The sequence below is a fragment of the Balaenoptera acutorostrata genome, chromosome 11 (genome assembly GCF_949987535.1).
Source record: "Balaenoptera acutorostrata chromosome 11, mBalAcu1.1, whole genome shotgun sequence".
Classification (NCBI taxonomy): domain Eukaryota; kingdom Metazoa; phylum Chordata; class Mammalia; order Artiodactyla; family Balaenopteridae; genus Balaenoptera; species Balaenoptera acutorostrata.
The window spans coordinates 11,409,480-11,434,033 of NC_080074.1; the positions used below are offsets into that span (position 1 = coordinate 11,409,480).

The 24,554-nt window shown below is 47.5% G+C and overlaps 1 protein-coding gene across 1 annotated transcript; it reads left to right on the forward strand.

Annotated features, from left to right (window-relative positions):
- The first annotated feature begins 7,328 nt into the window (after positions 1 to 7,328).
- Positions 7,329 to 23,839, forward strand: CIMIP4 (ciliary microtubule inner protein 4). The gene is made up of 5 exons (XM_007165666.2): positions 7,329 to 7,350; positions 11,605 to 12,056; positions 13,919 to 14,063; positions 23,442 to 23,552; positions 23,748 to 23,839. The coding sequence occupies exons 1-5, from the start codon at positions 7,329 to 7,331 to the stop codon at positions 23,837 to 23,839; spliced, it is 822 nt and encodes a 273-aa protein (XP_007165728.2).
- Positions 23,840 to 24,554: the final 715 nt, after the last annotated feature.

Sequence of the window (24,554 nt, forward strand, 5' to 3'; positions counted from 1 at the left end):
GCAGTGGGAATCAGGAAGCTACAGGAGAAGAAAGTAACCTGGTAGACTGGGACCTATGTGACTGGATTTGGAGTTTCCCGGAAACAGGCTGTCTAAACCCTCCTTTGGGGCTTCGAGATGATTCCAGGCCCCACCTAATGGGGATTCTCTGATCCCAGCTGTCCAGTCTTCCTGGGTTAAGTTTGGACAGGAGGAGTAGGGCCAGGGACCAAGGTTGTCAGTGACGGACCCCAGCCCCTAACCCAGCATTGGGGCCATCGGGTGCTCTGTTACTGCTGAGGGTGTTGGGTTAGTGGCAGGGGGCTGAGGGCCCATGGCGTCTGCAGTGGAAGAGGGTTAGGGCAGTCTGGACAGCTGGCGCCTCTTGCCTCCATGCCATCCTTCTCCTACCAGCTTTAGGTCCCTTACTGGAGCCTTTAGGGGCCAAAGAGCCAATCTCAGGGGATGAAAACTCTCCCTCCTCTCCCTCCTCCTTCTCCAGTCCCAGAGCTCATTCCATCAACATGTTTACTGAGCACCTACTGTGAGGTGGGCACTGGTCCAGGTGCTGGTGACATGGCAGTGAACACAATCTCCCTCCTCATGTGTGCTTCACATCCTACCTGGGGGTATATATACATATATATATATATATATATATATATATATATATATATATGGTGTAAGATGGTGACACAAGTGCTGTGGGAAAAAAGAGTAAGGGGAATGGGGAGTGTGGGGTGGGTTAAGATTTGTTTTTTTAAAGGGTGGTCTGGGAAGGTGAGCAGAGTCCCAAAGGAGGTTGGAAAAGTAAGTCGCGTAGATATCTAGGGAAAGAAAGTTGAAGCAAAGGGAATGGCCAGTGCAAAGACCCTGAGGCAGGACTGGGCTTGGTGTGTTCAAGAAACAGAGGAGACCAGCATGGCTGGGGCCAAGGGAGTGACCAGGAGAGGGGGAGGAGATGAGGTCAGAGAAGGGGGTGGACATCTATGGTAGGGCCTTGCAAATCAATGGAAGGACTACAGGTTTTACTCTGGTTGAGATGGGAAGCTACTGGAAGGTTTTGATTAGAGGGGTGACATGATCCAAATAAGTTCTAACAAGATCACTTGGCTGCTGAGGTGGGAAAGAGACTTGGTGGATAGACTCTAGGGTTGTCCCCATAACCTCCGCCTCCTGATGTCCACCCCCTGTGCAATCCCCTCCCTTGAGTGTGGGTGGAAACTGCAACTTGCTTTTAACCAACAAAATACAGCAATGGTGTGGGATGCTGTCTTATCTTGAGCTGCTATAACAGGACTGGCTGGCTTAAACAACAGAGGTTTATTTCTCACAGTTCTGGAGGCTAGAAGTCCAAAATCAAGGTGCCAGTGGATTTGGTTCCTGGTGAGAACTCTCCTCCTGGCTTCTCATTGATTGTGTCCTCACATGTTGGAGAGAGAGAGGGGAAGAGGGGGAGAGTAGTGCTCTGGTCCCTCTTTCTCTTCTTCTAAGGACACCAATTCCATCGTGGGGACCCCTCATGACCTCATCCAAACCTAATTACTTCCCAAAGACCCTACCTCCAAATACCATCACATTGGGAGTTAGGGCTGCAACATATGAATTTAGGGGGGACACAAACATTTAGTCTATAATAGTTGACACTTCTGTGATTATAGTACATGAGATTATAATGCCCATCTTGTGCTGGGCATTTTCCTTTGCTGGCTTGGATGAAGTGAGTGACGTGTTGGAGGCCCACATAGCAAGGAACCGAGGATGGCCTCTGGCTGAGGCCCTCAGTCCAACAAACCATGAGAAACTGTGTCCTGCCAACAACCACATGGTCTTGGAAGCAGATCCTTCCCCAGTCGAGCCTCAGATGAGAGCACAGCCCCAGCCAACACCTTGACTGCAGCCTTCTGAGGCTCCAAAGCAGAGAATCCAGTTAAGCCATGCCCAGACCCTGACTCACAGAAACTGTGATAAAGTATTTTAGGCTGCTGAGCCTGTGGTAATGCTGTTATGGAGCAGTAGATAATCAATGCAGGGCACAAGAGCAAAAGAAGGAGACCAGGGAGGAGGCAAATGTGTTAACCCAGGCAAGGGGTGGTGCTGGCTTCTACCAGGCGCCAGGGAGGATGTGGAGGTGGGTAAAGGGGTCTGAGTCTGGTGTATTTTGCAGGACTTGCTGATGACTCACTTATGGGGTTGGTTTAGAATTACAGGTGACACCTCACTCTGTGCCAGGCAATGTGCTGGGCATTTCACAGAAATGACTAATCACTCTCTCTACTTAATGCTTGGTAATCCCAAGAACATCCTTCACACTTGATGGCATCTGAGCCCTCTCTGCCTGGCATGGTACCTGGCCTGTGGTGAATACTCAGGGGACATTTTTAGTGGATGAGAGAGTAAACGACACCTGAAGGCCCCTGTTGCCCACTTAGTACTGGCTCTCCCTGGCCTCTGTTCCCCAGGGTGGGCCTATCATTCCTATGAGGTAACAGAGCCCTGTGTACAGTGATTGCCATGGCAACTCCAATGGACGTGGGGGGCTGCCCCCCAGCAACCATCCACTGGTCTCCAGCAGCAGTTGTGCTGCGCAGATCTGCACTCCTGGGCTTCAGCACACACCAGGGTGGTTCACGGTTTTCTGACATTATGAGAGAGAGTGGAGAGGTGAGGCAGGGACCTTGAGGTGGGCCAGGGGTCTGCCAGGACATGGGGCTTCATCTTTCTTCTCTCTATTCAGAGTTGCTTGTGAGTGGAATGCTCAGACCGTAACAGGATCTACTTTCCCTCCTTCTTTGCCTGACGTCTCTTGGGATTTTCTCTCCAGGTCAGAAACTGACAGTGAGTCTACACTTCTCTTCAAGCCAGTCCAGGCCACTCTGGACTGAGGGTGCTATTGGGGCCGAGGGGCAGCTCCTGTGGACGCATCAGGTGGGTGGCTGGGGATGGGGAATGGGGACAGGAGCAGAAAGAGAACTTGAAGGAGATAGAATTGGGGCTGGGTTTCAGCACCACCTGGGTGAGGTCCTATTTCTTTTCTGAGCCTCATTTTCTCCAGCTGTGAAAGAGAGTGAGTTAATACTTTCTCCAAACACCTCACTGAGTCCTTGTGAAGAGAGACTAATCTACTAGATGTGAGAATACTTAACACATGAGCTGTATTTGTCATCTCCTGCTGTATAACAAATCACCCCAAACTTAGTGACTTAAGACAACATTCATTATCTCATCGTTTCTGTGGGTCAGGAATACAGATCTAGCTTCAATGGGCCATCTGTCTCAGGGTCTCTCACAGCCTGTGATCAAAATATTGGCCAGGGCTTCGGTCTCATCTCAAAGCTCAACTAGACAAGGACCCTTTCCATGGCCAGGATTCAGTTCCTCAGATTGTTGAACTGAGGGCCTCAGTTCCTCTTGAGTTGGTGGCAAGAGGCCCTCAGTTCCTTGCCATGTGGGCCTCTCCAGAAGGCAGCTCACAACAAAGAAACTGCCTCCATCAGTGCAAGAAGAGCCGAGAAGAGCCAGAGAGAGTATGAAAAAGACAGAAGTCACAATCTTATAACCTTGTCTTGGAAGTGGCATCCCATCATTTTCACCATATTCTACTGGTTAGAAGCAAGTCAGTAGGTCCAGCCCATATTTAAAGTGATGGAATTACACAGGTGTGTAAATACTGAGGAATAGGGGTCATTGGGAGCCATGTTACTGCCCACCTCAGTCCACCCTCTAGCCTCCGATGATAAATATCCTTTCCACATGCAAAATACATTCATCCCCTCCCAAGAGCTCCAAAAATCTCATCCTATTACAGAATCAGCTTCAATTTTAGAATCTGGTCCTATAAATCAGGTCCAGGTGTGGATGAGCCTCCTTGAGTGTCACTCTTCTCTATCAGTAGATCTGTGAAACTAAGCTATCTGCCTGAACACACCCAACGTACAATGGTGTGGCAGTTATAGGATAAGAGCTATAGATATTCCTGTTCAAAAATGAGGAAAATTCAGACATGAAGTATTCACTGGTTCATAGCAATTCTGAAATCCAGTCAGGCAAATGTTGGACTTTCTTTGATTTGGTTTCAAGGTTTGGAGATAATTGTCTATGGCTCTCTGCTCTGCCATATGTATGGACTCTTGCTTTTACTTGATACAATATCTTTTTTTTTCTTTCTTTCTTTCTTTTTTTTTTAAGGGAACACGTTTGCAACTGAGTAGTTTTCTCAGACTGCTTTCTGCCAGTAGAATTTGGGAGTTCACTGATCTCTTTTCCGTTTGTACTATCTCTGTCCCTTTCACTCCATGCTGGCAGTATTTTCACCAACATACTTTTCTCAAAAGCTGTGAACCTTATAGGGATTCTCTCCATTAGACAAAAGTCACATTCTTTTCCACTGGGGCTTCTGTTGAGGGATAGCATCCTTAAGCTTCTGAGAGGCCCTATTGTTCCATTAAGAGGATTTGTGAGGCATGTCCTTATCTCTTTAAAGGGCCTTTTGTGGGACTGAATAATACTCTGATCTTTCATCTTTCGAAGGATATAACAAACAGTCACAGCCTTGGCTACATTTTACCAACAGTCCTCTGAAGCTATTTCTGAATTTTAGCATCTTTTGACATCTGGAGAGGATGAGAATTTCCAAAATGACTAAGTCCTGCCTCATTTTTATTTAACAGTCCCTCCTTCAAATTTCTTTCTCTTCTCACATTTCACTACAAGCATCAAGAAGAAACCAGGAGGCACCTTCAATACTTTGCTTGGAAATCTTCTTCACTGGATCACCCAGTTCATTAGTCACTTATTCTGCTTTCCACATAACTGCTGATGACAGGGTCACTATGTTTCTGCCACTACATAACAGGGACCAGTCCTCCTCCAGGATCTAAGAACATCTTCCTCACTTCCTTTTGTGCCTTCACTGGCAGCATCCTCTAAGACCAGACTTCTACTGGTAGTCTGTTTAAGGCAATTTAGGCTTTTTCTATCATGTTGCTCAAAATCCTTCCAGGCTCCACCGACTGCTTGGTTCCAAAGCCACTCCCACATTTTTAGGTGTTTGTTACAGCAGCATCCCACTCTTGGCACCAAAATACATATTATCTATTGCTGCATTTAAAAAATCACCACAAAGCTTAGTGGCTTAAAATGGTATGCTTAAAAAAATATACAAATTTATTATCTCACAGTTTCTATGGATCAGGATCCTGGGTGAGGCTTGACTAGGTCCTCTGGCTCAGGGTCTACCATAGGCTACAATTAAGGTGTCAGATGGGCTGTATTCTCATATCAAGGTTCAACTGGGGAGGAACCATTCAGGTGGTAGGATTCATTCAGTTCTTTTTTTTTTTTAATTTTTATTTATTTATTTATTTATTTATTGGCTGCATTGGGTCTTCGTTGCTGTGTGCAGGCTTTCTCTAGTTGCAGCGAGCAGGGGTTACTCTTCGTTACAGTGCGCGGGCTTCTCATTGCGGTGGCTTCTCTTGTTGCGGAGCACGGGCTCTAGGTGCGTGGGCTTCAGTAGTTGTGGCTCGCGGGCTCTAGAGCGCAGGCTCAGTCATTGTGGCGCACCGGCTTAGTTGCTCCATGGCATGTGGGATCTTCCCGGATCAGGGCTCGAATCCGTGTCCCCTGCATTGGCAGGCAGATTCTTAACCACTGCGCCACCAGGGAAGTCCCTCATTCAGTTCTTTGAGGACTATTGGAATAAGGGTCTCTGTTCCTTACTAGCTTTGGCCAAAGGCCACCCTCAGTTCTTGCCACATGAGTCTCTTTGTAGGGCAGCTCAAAACATGGTACTGCGCCCATCAGAGTGAACAAGGCAAGGAGAGCCAGAGAAAGAGTGTGAACAAGACAGAAGTCACTAACCTAATCCTGGATGTGACATCCTCTCACTTTTGTCATATTCTTTTGATCAGAAGCAAGTCACTAGGTCCAGCCCACACTCAAGTGTTAGGTGGGGAACATAGTGTATGAATACCAGGGGGATAAGGATCATGAAAAGTCATATCAGAAGCTGCACAATCACCAAACAAGTCAGAATTAATAGGGTGTTTTGCCTGGTGATTTTTCAAAATTCATCTGATTCTTAACCTGCTCTGAGTTTACCAGCAGACCAACTTGCTGGGTGACCTCAGGCAAGTCACTCCTTCTCCCTGGGACCTCAGTTTCTTTACCTGTAAAATGAAGGGACTGGGGCTTCCCTGGTGGCGCAGTGGTTAAGAATCTGCCTGCCAATGCAGGGGACACGGATTCGAGCCCTGGTCCAGGAAGATCACACATGCCGCTGAGCAACTAAGCCCACACGCCACAACTACTGAAGCCCACGTGCCTAGAGCCCTTGCTCTGCAACAAGAGAAGCCACCATAATGAGAAGCCCACGCACTGCAACGAAGAGTAGCCCCTGCTTGCTGCAACTAGAGAAAGCCCTTGCACAGCAGCAAAGACCCAACGCAGCCAAAAATAAAATAGATAAATAAATTTTAAAAATAAATAAATAAATAAATAAAATGAAGGGACTGGATTAGCTAATCTCAAAGATCCCTTCCAGCTCTGACTTGCTGCTTCTATGCTTTCCTTATCCAATTATACAATAAATTCTTTTATCCTAGTTGTATTACAAAATTCACAGAAGCCTTTAAAAAACACATGCAATAAAATAAGAGAATATGGATAAGAAAAAGATCACCTAGGGAAAAGGAACCCAAACTTGAAAGCTGCAGAGGTTTTTGAAGATGCCAGAGCTGACATTCTAATTTGCCCCAAAGGCCTGTTCTTCGGAGGAAGACTGAGATTATCCCAGAGTTGGTTCCTGCTGTTGGCTCTCCTCCACATTGGCCAAGCTGGTTCCTTTCCTTGAATGACCAGCTGGTAAAAGAATGGGCAAAATCCTATTTGCAGAGAGGCAAACAGTCACCAGGATGGGGGGCTCGGGGCAATGCCCCTCCCAGCAAGGGGTCTGCTGGGGTTCCTAGGGGAGTGTTGGGTGGTACAGATGGGGAAGAAAATATTATAGAAGAAAAGGATTGCAAAAGAAGAAGAGGAGTCCCAGGCCCCCAGTCTGTTTGAGAAAGGTCTTTGAGGCACAGGTGATGGGGGTGACTAGGGCTTTCCACAGACAGCACAGCCTGCAAGGGTCCAGGAAGCAGGCCCAGTGCCAGGGGTGGTGGGTGGATGGGGCGGGGGTTCCTTGGTGCCTGAGAGCACTGGAAGCAGCATGGAGGGACCTCTGGTCAGGGGCTGGGCAGATGGTCACCGGCCGCCCTGTTCAGCCCTCTCTGTCATTTGAGATGACTGTGTGTATTTCTTTGTCTGCAGAACTAAGCTTGGAATTACCTGTCCCAGAGCAAGAGCGGATGGAGCTGGACCACCGAGCAGGTAGGACAGGTGACCAGGGACATGCTGAATGCACATGCAGGACTTCTGGAGGGACCCCCTGGGGACAGCAGCGACTAGCCCCCTCCCCCTCTCCCTCAGTCTTGCTTTGGCCTCCAGACCCACTATGTGGCCCTAACTTCCTCGGGGCTTCTGTTTGAAGACAGAAGGAAAAGGGAGGGTATGGAGTATTGCTGAGCCTCTCCCATCTGCCAGGCCTGGCGATTATGACCCCACTGCAGTGTCCCTCTTGTAACCGAACACAAGTTCATGCGCCCGAGGCACAGTGAGGCCAAACAAACCGAAACATCGGAGTTTGGAGCAGAGAAAGTTTTATTGCAGGGCCAAGCAAGGAGAATGGGTGGCTCATGTTCAAAACCCCCAAATTCATTGATGGTTTTTGGGGAGAAGTTTTTATAGGCAAAATTTAGGGTGAAGGCTGCAGGGTGTGTAGCTTCCTTCTGATTGGTTGGTGGTGAGGTAACAGGGCGGTGCTCCAGGAGTCTTGTGCTTGGCCTGAAGTTACCATCCTCCACCTGCGTGGGCACCTTAGTTCCTGAAGAAGAACTGGAAGATATTGTTATGTATATCCCTTGAGGAGGAACCAGGACCCTGCTTTAATCACTGCACTATTGCTTTTTTCTTTTTTTTGGCCGCACCACGTGGCTTGTGGGATTTTATTTCCGGGCCAGGGATTGAACCCCTGCAAGGGTGCAGAGTCCTAACCACTGGACCGCTAGGGAATTCCCTGCACTATTGTTTCTTGATTGTTCCTCTTTTGTTTCTGCATTCCTTCCTGTCCCTGAGTAGCAGCTGTTTGAATCTGCCCTTAGGAACTCAGGGAAGGTCTAGGGAGACTGAAGCCTTTAACTTGCAAATAAGAAATGGGGAACCCAGAAAGGCTTTTATGCTCAGGAGGGCCCTACAGGGTCCTGCTCAGCTTCACTCTCAAGGCTCAGAGGCAAAGCAGCAACACTTTGTGCACCAGAAAGGCAGGATATGGGAGAACACAGCAGGGACCTGGTCTCTGTGAGTGGAAGGTCCATGTAGGTCCTGAGTGAGCCAAACGCAGGGAGTGGTATGGCCCAAGGAAGGGAGAAAAGCGTGTCCCAGGCCTGGGGAATAGTGCGGGCAAAGGTCTGGAAGTGAGAGTGGGCTGGTGCTTTGGTGAAGCTGAATGAAATTCTATATGGATTGAAGGCTGGAGAAGGGAGGTGGGTGAGGAGGCTGGGCTGGGGTCCTGGGACCCATCCCAAGGGCAGGGCCTCTGCCCTGAGGATGAGGGGAAAGGTTTCCATGTAGGAATGACTGGGTCAGGTCAGCTCTGAGAAAGGTCCGCACCGGTGAGGGGCTGGCGTCTGGGGCTGGAGGGTGGGATGTGGAGAGGCGCATCCAGGGACGCTGGGGCAGGGCTCCTGCTGGAAGCTCTCTCCAAAGACCCGAATGACCTGGAGGCCTAGTTAAACACTCAGATCCCAGCCTCTCCCAAGAAGATTCTGAAGCAGCAGCTCTAGGAGGGGCCCAGGAATCTGTATTTCTAATGAGTGCCTGCAGGGGATTCTGATAAATGACCCAGCTTGGAGAACTCTGATGACTGATCGCTTGATCCTCACAACAGCAAGTAAAGTAGGATGAACTCTGCCCATTGTACAGGGGAAGGGAGTGGAGGAAGCGTGGAATTGCACTGAGATTCTTGGAATGCCAGCTACAGACATTCATTCATTCATTCAACAAACATGTAAGCCCAAGAGGATGGGGGTTGACCCACTTAGCTCACTGTTGGGGCCCCAGTGCCTAGCACAGCACTGACACACAGTAGGTGCTCGCCTGATGGCTGAATTGGTGAAGGTATTGGCTCTCTGAGCCAGGGGACACGAGACACGGTCCTGGCCATCACAGCGCTCCTAAGCCCAAAGGCCAGGTGGAAGGTGAGCCGACAATTACATACACTGTGTTTAGAGGCGGGCAGAGCACAGCCTGGGAGAAATGGGAGCACACATCCTGGAGTCCTGAGCCCTGAGACCTGTGAGCTCAGGAGCCCAGGCTTGCGCTGGGCTTCAGTCTCCCCACGAGTACAGGGAGGGGCCGTGGTTGATCAGGCTGGTGCTGCGTGCTCTTAAGGTTCTCTGTCTCCCTTCTTTTGAGAAGGGTCACTGTCCCCATCCTGGAAGCCTTAGTTGTCCCCAGAAGCGCCCCTTTGCTTGGCTATCTGCTTGTTGGGGCAGAACCCAGGACGGGAGGGAGGGTAGGCAGTCTGGTCTCTGGGGAACAGGTTTTTCCTCTTTTGTGTAGCTGACGAAAGGGCAGGAACAGGATACTCTGACTTCAGCTCCGTGGGGTGAGGACGGTGGGGAGGAGAAGGGCGAGGAGGAAGCGAGCAGGCCTGGACCTCAGCTTTCTCTGTCTCTACTGCCCTGGGGAAGGGTCTGCAGCCCCCACGGGTGGTCAAGGGGGGCTTGAAATAAAAACCTCTGTGGCCGGCAAAACCTGCCATTTCCAGCAGCTTTCTCTGAAAAAGAAACCTGGAAACATCTGAACATCCACCCGCAGGGCAGCGGCTAAAGCCTGCATGGTTTGAAAGGAAAGTTAGGTCTGTGTTTGTGGCCAAGAATAGATCCCCAAGGCACAGTGTTAAATTTTTAAACAGCAAGTTACAAAGCAATACATGGAATCTGATCACATTTATAAACCAAAGTGAAGCCAAACTATGCATCTTTCAAGAGCGCTAGGACCCATCTAGAACGTTTTGGAGGGAAGCTCATCAAACAAGCTTACAGTTACAACCTGGGACTGAGGATTGTGGGGACAGCTGGAAGTGGGGAGAGGGTGGGGACTGACTCGTTTTCTATATTTTGCCCAGTAAGAAAGAGTTTACATATTACTTGGGTATTATAACGTGTAAAACACTATTCAAAATGTATATTTTAAGTCTCCATCCAGTGGGTTGTAAGATGCACTGTTACTTACCTGTCACTAAGAAAGAAAACATCGCTGGTTAGACCAGGGCCCATTGATTGTCAGACACAGCCTGATGTCAGCGATGCTAACATGAGAAGAAAGGACATTTTAGAACTGATGGGGTGCAGGGTGACCCTGGGTGTGACACCCCTGCAGCCATGTATTCATTCACTCGCTCACTGATGGGTGTCACCAACATCTCCGGTACACAGGGCTCTGGGGGGTGCTGAGGGAGGCCCAGGACTGACTCACCTGTGGACCTGCCTCAATGACTCCCCTCCTGCATGGAGGAGAGAAAATGAGAGGGTTTGTAGTTCACAAGGATGGAGAATGGGAAAATCCAGAGAGTGGAGCGTGCTGGGGACAGAGTTGTGGAGCTGAGAGGAGGCGATGGCCCTGGCAGCTTGGGGTGGGTGTCAGGGAGGACTTCCTGGTGGGGCTGCATTGGAAGGAAGCAGTAGGATTTTCACTTAGGGGAAAAGAGGGGCTGGCCTTCCGGGCAGCGAACTAGGCTGAGGAGACCCTGGGAGGTTGGACATCGCAGGGTGTGGTGGGGAAGAAGTGGCGGTCTCTTTGGTTGGAGCTGGGGACGGGGGAAGAGAATGAGGAGGAGACCTGTAAGCTGGGAGCAGGAGATCCTCGGAACTGGGAGTCAGGGCAGGAGTGGGGTGGGGGGAGGGGAGGGGAGCGGTCAAGGTGTGAGAGGCCGGAAGCAGCTGCGGTGACACCGTTCCATTAGCTGGAGAACAGAGGAGGCAAGTGGGGTTGGGGAGCAGCTCTAAGTGGGGCGCAAAGGCCGGCTCAATCCAGCTCTAGTACTTTTCCAGCCGTGTAACTTGGCCAAGCTGAGGGATGCCCTCTGCCAGCTTCCACAGCTGCTGGTTTTCCTGACTGGATTGCTGGGGGGATTCAAGGTGGGGAAGGGAACTAACCAAATGGAGCCAGGTTCACTAAAGCACAGAGAGGTCACAGCCCTTGCTGAAGGTCACACAGCTAGCCTCAAGGCTGGTCAGGCTTGGGCTGCAGTCCCTATTGGCAGAAACAATGAGGGCTGCCCTGTCTAGTGGGAGACTTGGCAGGCTGAACTACCCTCTCCCTTGGTCTCTCTCCTGATTTCTCACCCATGCTTCTGGCCCCCGTGACTTCTTTCTGTCCCTGTCTTTTTTCCTGCTCTGGATCTCTGGGGCTCTGTGTCTGTCTGTTCCCCCTCCCCACCCCCATCCCCGTCTTCCTTCCTGCCCTCCACTCTCTGCATCTGTCTGTCTCCTCTCCTTCCTTCCCTCTCTCCTCCCTTTTTAGGTACAACCACTTTGACCAGGGCCCATCTGAACAACAGCAAGGAAGGCCAGCAGGACACGGACCCCTGGAGAACTGCCCGTAGCCCACTGGATACCTCCAAGTTCAAGTACCAGCTCCCAGTCTCCCCACAGCCGTCCATGTACCAAGGAGACAGCCCCCGGGGCAGCTCCCTCGGGCAGGCCTCCCTGGAGGAGATCCGGCCTCCACCCCTGAAGGCTGTCAGCCGGGACTCTCCCCAGAGGAACTCACAGCCGGGGTCCCTGAAGAAGGAGAGCTACAGACCCTCCTCGAGGGAGAGCAGGGCCTCCTTCCAAGAGGGGGCTCAGCCGTGCCAGGGGCTGGAGGAAGACCCCAACTTGGGGGCACAGGGCCAGAGTAACAGCAGTATTCCCAATAACATTCGTCACAAGTTTGGGAGCAACGTGGTGGACCAGCTGATCTCCGAAGAGCAGGTGTCAGAATGGGGCACAGGAGGCTAAGGGCAGCAGGAGGGTCAAGCATGGAGACTGACAGTGAGGACCCCTAAGGAAGCTGCTCTTGAGTACAGAGTCCCTGTAACAATATCATCAGAAAGTAGTGTTTACTGAGCACTTGCTCTGTGCCAGCTCCTGTGCACTGTTTAGTCTTCACATCTAACCGTTCAATCTTCCCAGTGAGGGAGGTACTATAATTATCCTCATTTTACGGATTAGAAGCCCAAGGCTTAGCAGGCTTAAGTAAATTAACCAAACTTAAACAGGATCCAAACTGGCTAGCAGATTCTGGAGCCTTGGCCCATAATGACTTTGCAGTTAGAAGTCTTGTGTTTGAATTAGATGATTTTAACTCAAGTCTCCTAAAGGGGACAGGATTGATTGGGAATCAGAAGACTTGGGTTTGAATCCTGGCTCTGCCCCAGAATACTGAAAGACTTTGGATAAGTTACTTCTCCTCTCTGGGCTCTAGTCTCTACATCTGTAAAGTGAGGCAGTTAGACTAGATCAGGCTGGCAAATACAGAGCATGCATTCCATAACTCTCCTAGCCTGCATTCATGGCAGACATCACTAATCGATTCTGGCACTTTTTCCTACTTGGTACATCATTCTAGGAACTCAATGCTGATCCACTGAAAGTTGAGATGAAACTTATTTGCCATTTCTGGTCAAATGGTCACCTGCTCTGGCATCTTGAGTCGTATTTTCAAAGCCACCATCTCAACCCTCATGGTGACTACATTGAGCAGCAGGCCAGGCAGGAGTCATTGTTTCCTTTTTTAACAGATGGTAAATCTGAGGCTCAGAGAGGTGATATGATCTGCCCAGGGTCACACTGAGCAAGCAGGAGAGCCAGGGTCACAAAGGCTATGGGCAGGGCCCCTTTCCATTTTGTCATCTTAAGATGGGGATATCCCCCCCCCACACACACACCTGCTAGTCTGGGAGGTCACAATCGTAAATTCCCTGCCCCACTTGGAGGATCTTGTCCCACCTTGAGGTTGGCTGTATGGTCACTATCTCTCACTGCACCTCCTGGCTTTGGGAAGGTACCATTTCTCTCTTTGGCCATCGTGGTCCTGGGCTTAAATCAAGAGATCTGTTTTTTGTTTTTGTTTTTGTTTTAATCCAGCTGTGACCCAAATCACAAGTGTCATCAGGCCAGCAAATATCAGAACTGGAAGCTACTTCAAAGGCCACCCAGTTCTGCCCCCACCCTCATTTTATGAGTAGGGGAACTGAGACCCTGAGGCCCAAGCAAAGACTTGCCCAAATCAGCAGCTGGTATATAGCAGAGTTGGGACCCAAACCCACGTTTAATGGCTCCTAGGCCTGAGCTCAACCACTCCGGGCCTCAGTTTCCCCATTGGTACAAGGAAGGAGCTGCCCCTGGTGAAATATAAAGAGCCACCTAGAGTTGACTTGTGTGATGCTTCCATTGTAGCAGGCAAGCCAGGGCTTCGTTCACCAGCTGTGTGATGGGCAAGTCCCTGCCCTGAGGCACAGTTTCCTTATTTATAAAATGTAGGAATAATATCATCTTATAAAGATGTCCCCTGGTGATGTTCTACAGTATGTACCCAATGTAGGGAGAAGCTTTCACGATCATTCTCATCCTTGATGCCCGAGGCCTTGTGGGAGGTGGGGTGGTGTGGGAGGGCGGAGGGACTTCAGCTATGCCAGCTCCCAGGCCTGGGAGTTGGTTGAAGGCTGCAGGCTAAGGGTGGGGTGAGGGTGGTGGAGGCAGGGTCAGAGGGAGGAGAAGTTAGAGGGGAGATACGGGACTTGACTCTGCTTCTCTACCCCTTGTCTCTCCTCCCTCCCTCCCTCCCTACTCAGGCTCAAAGGGCCATTGGTGAAGCCTTGGAGGGCCAGAAAAGGGCAAGCTCATGGCCCAGCAGGATCCAGAGGCCCGCCGAAATCACCTCCGTCTTTTCGGACTACTATGATCTGGGCTACAACATGCGGTCAAACTTGTTTCAAGGTCAGGCTGAAGGGCAAGGGTGGGGGCTGTGAACACCCATAGTCCCCAAGGCACTGGGCAAGGAAGGACTTGGACCCCCAAAGGAATCTAAGACCCCAGGATACATCTCCAGGGACACTCATTTCACGGCCACCAAGGGCCTCCTCTGTGCCAGGCTCTGTGCCGAGTGCTGGGAATGTCCGGTCCCCTGGCGAGTCTGTCCTCACTGTACAGATGGTCCCTCCCAGTTGGCAGTCAGCCCTTACTCTCCCTGTACCTCTGGTGTCTTAATCTGCCAAGAGGAGGCCGGGGCACCCCTGGGCTGGCCACCTTTGGTTACAGTGACAGTATCAGGCTTCCTGTGTTCTAAGGTCAGCTCAGCCGATGGGTGTGGCCTCGGGCAGGATCCTTAACCTCTGAGCCTCAGCCAATCTTCTTGGTACAATGGGGCTAATAATATAGCAGGATTCTATGGAGGAGCTTGGCCTGCAGCACCCAGTGAGTCCTCTTTTTTTTTTTTGGCTGTGCCTTGAGGCTTGGGATCAAACCTGTGCTCCCTGCAATGGAATTCCGCTGGATCGCCAGGGAATTCCCACAGTGAGTGCTTAGTAGCTGACAGGCCAGCACTTTTCTTTCTCGGATCCCACTGGTGGCACCTCTGGGCCAAAGTGTGGGTCGGAGGCCCGGACATCTGCAATGTGTCCTGTGGGTCCCCCTCGGTCCTGTTTGTCAGGGGAGTGCTTCTAGCTCCATATCACAGGCAGATGGGAAACAATTTGCCCAGAGTAGTAGGAGGTGGATCTGAAACTCAAATCCAGGTTTTTCTTCTGCCTCCAAAGTCCCAGAGTCTTTTCCCAGCACTGGGTCACCTCCCGAGCTAGGACCCTGTTCCCAAGCGTTTAACCGATTGCTTGGATGCCGGTCCTCGGTCAGCAAGGGGTGGCTTCTCTCCGGCCCCACGTTCTAGTTTGACCTCATTGCAAAAGGTCAAGTCTTTCTGGCCCGCTTCTTTCCTCCATCCTTACTCCATGCCTTCTCCAGTGTCCCCAGGGCCTGGTAAACCTCCTACCTGGCTCAGATCCCCATCACCCGAGGAACCAGACAGCCACTGGAAGCCTTTCTGGGTTTTTCTTTGAGCTTGAAGAAGGGGTGGTGCTTGGGAAGAGAAGAGAGAATACAGCTCAGATTGTCCTGTTCTGGGCCTCAGGAGTCGGCCTTCCACTTGTCTTTAACAATGATCACTCAGTAGTTCTTACGTAGGCCTTTGTATGGTGATGTCTGCATACATTTAAAAGAATGATATAAAAAGCGTCTGTGTACCCCTCACCCAGCCTGAGAAGCACAGCTGTGTCAAGGGGGCAAACCCTTGGAACCAGTGCAAACCAGCTTGCTCCAGCTTCTAAGAGTCGATTGTTAAATTTTACTGAACTGTTGGCATCATGAGAGATCTTCAAATTGACCGTGGTCGTGCAATGGACCTTTGAACAACGGGGGAGTCAGGGGTGCCAGCTATCCCCGCCTCCACTGCCCCACAGTCAAAAATCCAAGTACTGATATCTTTGACTCAAAAACAAAAGAACTGATAAATGACTCATCCAAGGCCAGGAAGCTGAGATAGTTTGGATAGAATCAGGACTCAAACCCTAGTTCTTTTGATCCCATGTATTGTGACTTCCTACCAAACACAAACTTTCCCCATGCCTAGTTAATTTTTAAAGATCTGTAAAAGGAAAATACAGGTACTATATTTATTGAAAAAAAATACACACATAGGTGGACCCGAGCAGTTCAAACCCATGTGGTTCAAGGGTCAACTGCATTGACACTCCACAAATTGGCAAGTGCTACAAATTAGGGTGTTGCTTTCTGCACCCAACTGTCAGTGTGCCTCACCCATGTGTCCCCCTCCGTTTCCATCCACCCAGGCTGATCTTGGCATTTGCTGCTCCGGGTTGGGGAGGCACTTGTGGCTAGACAGGAGTGAGGGAGGGGAAATCAGAGAGGAAACGGGCTAGGTGGGGAAGGCCACAGGAAGGTCTTAAGCAGAGAAGGGCATTGTTTGACTTAGGTTAAAGGATCACTACTGTTGCTATGCTGAGAAGAAAAGTAAGGGAGCTGGGCAGAAACAGGGAAACCAGTGAGGAGGTGATTGCAAAAATCCAGGTGGGGTTAATGATGGAGGCTTGGTCTTGAGAGCAGGGTTGGTGCGTTGCACGACTCTAGTGGATACTATTGTGCAATATGGCGGCACAGGGAGATAATGGTAAAGGTGACCTGATGCAGGAGGAGTCTGGCTATGTGTGTAAGGCAGAGCAAACAGAATGTGCTAATCAGTGGATTTGGGGTGTGTGAGAGAGGAATTAAGGCTGATGTCAAGGTTTTTCTTTTTTTTCATAAATTTATTTATTTATTTTTTTGGCTGCATTGGGTCTTCGTTGCTGCGCATGGGCTTTCTCTAGTTGCGGCTAGCAGGAGCTACTCTTCCTTGCGGTGCGTGGGCTTCTCATTGCGGAGCATGGGCTCTAGGCGCGTGGGCTTCAGTAGTTGCCGCACGTGGGTTCAGTAGTTGTGGCCTGCGGGCTCTAGAGCGCAGGCTCAGTAGTTGTGGTGCACAGGCTTAGTTGCTCCGCGGCATGTGGGATCTTCCCAGACCAGGGCTCGAACCTGTGTCCCCTGCATTGGTGGGCGGATTCTTAACCACTGCGCCACCAGGGAAGTCCAGATGTCAAGGTTTTTGACCTGAACAACGGAAAGGATGGAATTGTTATTTACTGAGATAGAGAAGGTTCCAGGAGGAGTGGGTTGAAGAAATCCTATGCCATGCTGAGTCATAAAGATGATCTTTTACATAGTCTTCTAAAATATTTACCTTTGCTTTTCACATTTAAGTCTTTAATCCATCTGGAGTTGATTTCTCTTTTCAGTGTGAAGCAGGGATTCATTGTTAATTCCTTCTTTATGTGGATTAGCAATTGTCTCAGTACCTTCTGTTTTTTTTTTTTTGTCTCAGTACCTTCTATTGAATAATCTCATCTTTCCCCCCAGTGACCTGCAGTGGTACTGCTGGTATCCATCAAGTTTCCCTATGTGCATGGATCAGTTTCCAGGCTCTCTATTCTGCCCACTGGTTTAATATTACCCTTTTAATTATCAAGGTATTATAAGTAGTCTGATATCTGGTTGGGCTGTCCCCACTCCCCACCCCTCCATCACCAGCAGCAGGAGCAGCTAATGTCTTAGCTATTCTAGGTTCTTTGCTCTTCCATATAAATTCTAGAATCAGCTTGTCAATTTCCATGAAAAACCCTGTTGGTATTTTGATTGGAAGAACATTGAATCTGCAGCTCAGTTTAGGGGCAGTTGTCAGCTTTATGATAATGAATTTTCCAATCCATGAGTATGGTCTACAACTCCATTAATTTAAATCTTCCTTCAATATCCATCAATAACACTTTGTAATTTTTTCCTATAAAGATTACACAGCTTTTTGTTAGACTTGTTTTGAAGAATCTCTTATTTATCTATTTTTTTGCTGCTTATTGCAAATAGTATCTTTTTAAAAATCACATTTTCTAACTTTGCTGCTTGTATACATGGAGGCAATTTTAATTTTTGTTCTTTAATCTTATATCCAGAAGCCTGACTCAGCTCACCTATTAATTCCAGTAATTTGTTTGTAGATTCTTTGGAACTATTTTTAAATAATAATAATGGCTACATTTATGCATTGCATGTAATATTCACCAAGCCCTGCTCTAAGTACTTCATGTACATTTTAATTCTCACAAGAATCTTATACAGTGAATGTTATAGTGCTATAATTCCCCCCCACCCCTTTTTTTTTAAAGAAAGAAAAAATGAGGCATGGAAAGGTTAAATAACTTGCCCTTAAGGGCACACAGCTAGGAATAGTCAGAGTTGGGATTGGGATTTGAACTCTGGCAGTCTGGGGCCAGAGTTCACATTATTACCAGGAGGCATTTTTTTTGTTGTAATAAATTTATTTATTTTGGGGTGTGTTGGGTCTTTGTTGCTGCGCCCAGGCTTTCTCTAGTTGTGGCGAGCAGGGGCTTCTCTTGTTGCAGAGCACGGGCTCTAGGCACGTGGGCTTCAGTAGCTGTGGCTCGCAGGCTCTAGAGCGCAGGATCAGTAGTTGTGGCGCACGGGCTTAGTTGCTCCACGGCATGTGGGATCTTCCCGGACAAGAGATCGAGCCCATGTGCCCTGAATTGGCAAGCAGATTCTTAACCACTGCCCCACCAGGGAAGCCCACCAGGAGGCTTTTCGCCACCTTTATACCATCTGTTCTGGTTGGCTTGTCAAGGACAATGGTGCAAATAAGCAGGGGAAGCAGGCATCCTCCTCTCCAATTTTTTTTTTTTTTTTTTTTGCATGCAGGATCTTATTGCCACACTAAGAGTCTTAAACACTGGACCACCAGGGAAGTACGATAGAATACTTTTTTTGGTCCAAGCCATGCAGCATGCAGGATCTTAGTTCCCCAACCAGAGATCAAACCTGGGCCCCCTGCATTGGAATCACAGTCTTAACCACTGGACCACCAGGGAAGTCCTCCTCTCCTTCTTGATTCTAACATTTTACCAATAAATGTAATATTTTAAAAAGAATTTGAAGACACCGTTTATCAGATTGAGGGTCCCCTTTATTTCTAGTTATCACTTTAGTTTTTTAAAAAATCATGAATGAGTGTTGAGTTGTATTAACTATTCATATAGCTGTAATTTAGATGATCATATGATTTTTCCTTTGATCTGTTGATGTGGTAAATTATAGTAACTGATTTTTAAATATTAAACCAAACTTGTATTCCTGCATTTAAACCAGTGTAGATGCATTATCTTTTTTTTTTAAAGCCTGTGTTTTTTTTTTTAATTATTAGCACCTTTAATTATTATCTATTTATTTATTTGTTTATTTATTTATTTGGCTGTGTTGGGTCTTCGTTTCTGTGCGAGGGCTTCCTCTAGCTGCAGCAAGCGGGGGCCACTCTTCATCGCGGTGCGCGGGCCTCTCACTATCGTGGCCTCTCTTGTTGCGGAGCACGGGCTCCAGACACGCAGGCTCAGTAGTTGTGGCTCACGGGTCTAGTTGCTCCGCGGCATGTGGGATCTTCCCAGACCAGGGCTCGAACCCGTGTCCCCTGCATTAGCAGGCAGATTCTCAACCACTGCGCCACCAGGGAGCCCCATTATCTTTTTTAATTGTGAAAACTGCCATGGAGAAGAGTGTATAAAACCTCTGTGTGCAGTATAAAGAATAATAATAAATAGCCATGTGCCACCTCCCAGGTCAACAGAGGGTGTTACAGGGACCTCGGAAGCCTCTCCTGTATTTCTCCCAGCTGTGTCACCTGACTTTTGTTTGACTCTTGTTAATGATCCCTTTGCTTTCCTTTATAGTGTCAGACCTCTCTGGGCAGGTGACCTTTGAGAACAGACCAGAAGGATGGGGGCTCAGCCTGTGGCTTGCTGGGGAAGAGTAGTCGGGCACAAGTACCATGTTGAGGATGTAGGCTCTTCCTGGCCTTTTTATTGGGAACCATTGTGGGATTTTGTACCGAGGAGTGACTTATGTTTCCAACGATCCATCTGGCTGTTGTGTTGAGACAGGACAGAACTGCCAGTGGGGCAGGAGTAGAATCAGGGGGACCACTGAGGAGGATCAGATCAGGGGTAGGATTGAAAATGGCTCCAGGGCTTCCCTGGTGGCGCAGTGGTTAAGACTCCGCCTGCCAATGCAGGGGACACGGGTTCGAGCCCTGGTCTGGGAAGATCCCACATGCCGCGGAGCAACTAAGCTTGTGCACCACAACTACTGAGCCTGTGCTCTAGAAGCCCCTGAACCACAACTACCGAGCCCGCGTGCTGCAACTACTGAAGCCCGCGCGCCTAGAGCCCGTGCTCCGCAACAAGAGAAGCCACCGCAATGAGAAGCCCGTGCACTGCAATGAAGAGTAGCCCCCGCTTGCTGCAACTAGAGAAAGCCCGCGTGCAGCAACAAAGACCCACCACAGCCAAAAATAAATAAAATTAAAAAAAAAAAAAGTTAAAAAAAAGCCAGGGAAAAAAAAGAAAAGAAAATGGCTCCAGGCTGGTCTTCTCTCCACTAGCCCACAGCTGGTCCACGGAAACAGTTGTACATCCTTGCACTTGAGGAAGTATGCCTGGCCCTGGTGCTCTCTCTGTCTCGCTCTCTCAGGCCAATGCCTCTTGTTCCAAGCCTTGGTGTCCCCCAAACCCTCGAGCTCCCCAAGTGACCCCACTGAAGGAGTCTGATTCACAGCTCACTTTAATATCTGATCTCTACCATCCTTAGGGCTTCAGTCCAAGTTTTTAACTTAACATTCTGTTATGTAAGCATTTAAAGCCATAAATACGAAACACCATAAAAATTGCTTTAAAAAAAGGGGATTTCTTTCTTGATAGCATCATCTTTAGAGAACACGACCTGTAATGATTTCAGTCCTTTGAAACTGTGGAGCTTTATAACACAGCAGATGGTCAATTTTTATAGATAGATAATCAATATGCATTTGAAAATTCTCTCTTGAGTTCAGGATTCTGTATTTGTCCAATAGAGCAGGCTTGCTAATTATTTCTATACAAATCTTTTAATTCCTTGTTAATATTCTTCGCTTGATCTATTAATTACTAAAAGATGTACCTTTAAGTCTTTCCCTATGATAGCAGACTTGTCAATTTCTCTGTCAATTTTGCTTTACCTATTTTAAGATTGTTCCAGTGCAGCTAGTTTAGAATTATTATATCACCTGAATTAACTGGAGTTGTTTTTATTTATTATAGTGCTTTTGCTTTACAGTCTATTTTGTCCGATATTAGTATAGTATGACCAGATTGCTTTGATTTGTATTTTTGTGGTATTAATCTTTTTCTGTATTTCCATGTTTATCCTCTTTGTGTCCTTTTGCTTTAAATATGCTTTAAATAATATATATCTGGAAAATATTTTCTGTAGCCTGAGCATCTGTTTTTTAATCAGTTGGCCTACTCCATTTATATTTATTTTAATTACTGATATATTCGGATTTATTTTTATGATCTTATTTTGTATCTTCCATTTGTCCTAATTTTTCTATGCTGCTTTCTTTCTCCTTCCCTTGTTTTGGATTTGAGTTAGCTTCCCTTTTTCCCCAATCCAATTTTTGTCCTTACTTTTCCTATTCTCTCAGTGGTTATCTTTGACTTTTTTTTTTTTGGCCACGCTGTGTGGCCTGCAGGATCTTAGTTCCCGGACCATGGAAGCGTGGAGTCCTAACCACTGGACTGCCAGGGAATTCCCTATCTTTGACATTTTTACATGCATGGTTAGCAAATTCTAAAGTTAATCAAGGTATTTCAGCTTTTCTGAACAATATAAGGATGTTAGCTTCACATTTATTCTCTCCACCCGCCCCCCCCATATCAGCTGACATGTTATTAGTTTACAGGTTTTTTTTTTACTATACATAAGCAAAGTAGTTTAAACTGTGGATTCTGGAGACACAGGTCCGGGTCTTTCACTTACCAGCTGTGTCACTTTAGACAAGTGATTTAGCCTTTCTGTGCTTCAGTGACTTCAACAGCAAGATGGGGGTAATAATCACCCCCATCTTCTTAGGGTTGATTCAGTGAGTAAGTTCTGTAAAGTTTTGAATGAAAACTGTGCTTAGCATATGTTAAATCTTCAAACATTCTTATCTATCGCAGTCATTATTTTACCCCATATATTCAACATTGGTACTGTTATCATAATTGATGTGTATTTAAATTTATTCAAGGTTTCCACTTTCTTTGCCTACTATTCCTTCTTTTATCTCACATTTTCCTTCTGGGATTATTTTTTTCTTTCTGAAGTATGTTGTTTAGAAGATATTTGGGGTGAGATTCTGTTGTTGGTAAATTTTAAGCTCAGAAAAGTTTTATTTCAGCCTATTCTTGGAAGACAGTTATTGTAAACAGTTCTAGATTGTTGATTTCTTTTTGTAAGCACTTTGATGATGTTAATTCATTTCCTCTGGCTTTGATGGTTAATCAAACTCATTGTTATCCTTTGTAACTAATCTGTCTTTTCTCTATGGCTACTTCTAAGATTTCTTTGTCTCTGGTGTTCTAAATTTTACTTGGTTGTACCTAGGTAAGGAATTCTTTTCATTTACACTCACTGGGGAATTTTTATTCTTGAATCTAAGGATTCATATATTTCATCAATTCTGGAAAAATTCCAGCCACTAGCTTTCCAAATATTGCCCCTCCCTGTTTTCTCCACTCTCTCTCCTTCAGAACTACAATTAGACAAATGTTAGGCCTTCTCATTTAATCTTCATTTAACAGCTTTTTCATATTTTCCACATCATTATTTCCCCACTCTGTGCTGCATTCTAGTTAATTTCTTTAGATATATCTACCACTTTACCATTTTTTCTCAGCTGTATCTAATCAGCTCTTTTACCTGTTCATTGAATTTGTTTTTAAACATTATGATGTCAATTTTCAAACTTAGAATAGTTTAATAAATACATGGTGCACTTATCATACAGCTTCAACAATTATCAATATATGACTAATCTTGTTTCATCTTTTTTCCCACCCACCCATTCATTCCCACCCGTTTATTTTGAAGCAAATCCCAGGCCTCTTACCATCCATTACCTTTCAACTATTATGTTTCATTTCTGAAATTCCATTTGCTTCTTTTACTAATCTGTCTGTTCTTTCTGGGTAGTTTCTTATTCTTTTCTCACACTTTTATTTATTTATTTAATTAAAATTAATTTTTATTGGAGTATAGTTGCTTTACAATATTGTGTTAATTTTTTTTTTTATTGGAGTATAGTTGCTTTACAATGTTGTGTTAGTTTCTTATTCTTTGTTTATACTTTTATTCTCTTTTTCACAACTTCACACATTAAATGATACTTATTTTATATTCTGTAATGGATCATTCAAATCCTTGTTATCTTTTGGAATTTGGTTCTCTGTTTGATGATTTTTCTGACTTTTGATCATGGTAACTTATTTTCTTGTGTATGTGTTTTAACTTTACACACAGACATAAACATTTTCTGAAAATACAGGTATCAACTGCCACATGCCAGCTGCTCCAATGAATGTAATCTTCCCAATCTTGTGAGAACATTTTATTCTTTTGAATAGCTTAAGAGACCAAAGCTCTGAGACGTTAAAATCTTGTCTGAGGCCACACTGTTCATAAATGATGGAGCTGGCATTTGAGCCTAGGCCGGCCTCCCCTTGCCTAACTCTCCCCACACCCCACCCTTCCACAATCCACCATCCATAGGGGAAACTGACATATGAACCCTGGAGTACCTGAATTCTGTTGACTTGGGGCTTCTGGGGATTTCTTCATGGGGTTCCACAGGGGCCCCACAGGAGATGAAGAGCCTAATGAAGGCCTCCTACACCCCTGAGGTGATTGAGAAATCAATGAGGGACTTAGAGCACTGGCATGGCAGGAAGACGGATGATCTGGGTAGGTGGGGAGCTGGGGGCGTGGGAGGGGGGCACTCCCTGGGCAGGGTGTGTTGGCCCCAAGGTCCAGAGAGAAACCACAGCAGCAGCTAGAACTCTGGGGTGGGTCCAGAAGACATATGGGTTACCACTGGGGCCTGGACACTCCAGAGGTCCTCTGGGTGATTTGTGCTGGTTCCTTCCCTGCTCTCTGCAGGACGGTGGCACCAGAAGAATGCGGTGAACATGAACTTGCAGAAAGCACTGGATGAGAAAGAAAAGAGCAGAAGCAAGAACTCGAAGTTCTAGATACAACCCAGAAGAGGTGCTCACCACTCAGAGAAAGTGCTAATAAAGAAAGGCACACATCTGAACCTTTGCCTCTGCTTGGCGCCGCTCTTCAGGCTGGGGGAGGGGGCAATGTGCAGTGCTGGAGAGACCTACTGAGGAGGGATAGACGCTCTAAGGACCCAAACTACCCCCTAGCCCTCCCTCCTGGGGACAGACACACACACATACACACACACACACACACCTTTCCCCCGTAATTCCAGGAAAGGATGTGAGACCTGAGTAGAACTTTGCTCAAGCCCAGGGTGCCTTGCCCTGTGTGGAGGGCTCCTATAGTGGACACTGCTGGATCTTAACCCTGCATGACCTCCCTAGCAGAACCCCAATCATTTCCAGACATCCATCCCTTCCCCAAGACCCAATGGACTTCAGAAGAACTAGCCACGCCCCCTCCAATCCAGGAGTAGTTTTGATTGGTCTCAGGGAATTCTAACCCTTCCCCCTACACACAAAGTGATTGGTTCAGAAAGGGGCATATGACGCAACTTGGACCAGTAAGATGCAAGGAAAGGTGCGCGCGTATGAAGCGTTCTGGGAAACTCTTTTCTCTACTGGGAAAGCTTGGGAGCCTTCCCTGCTGCTGTTGTAGTGAGTGAAGAACCGTGCAGTGCAGACTGCTCCTGGCAGACACCCTGTGACTGGAGGAACTGCAGACACTGCAGCACAATCTGGG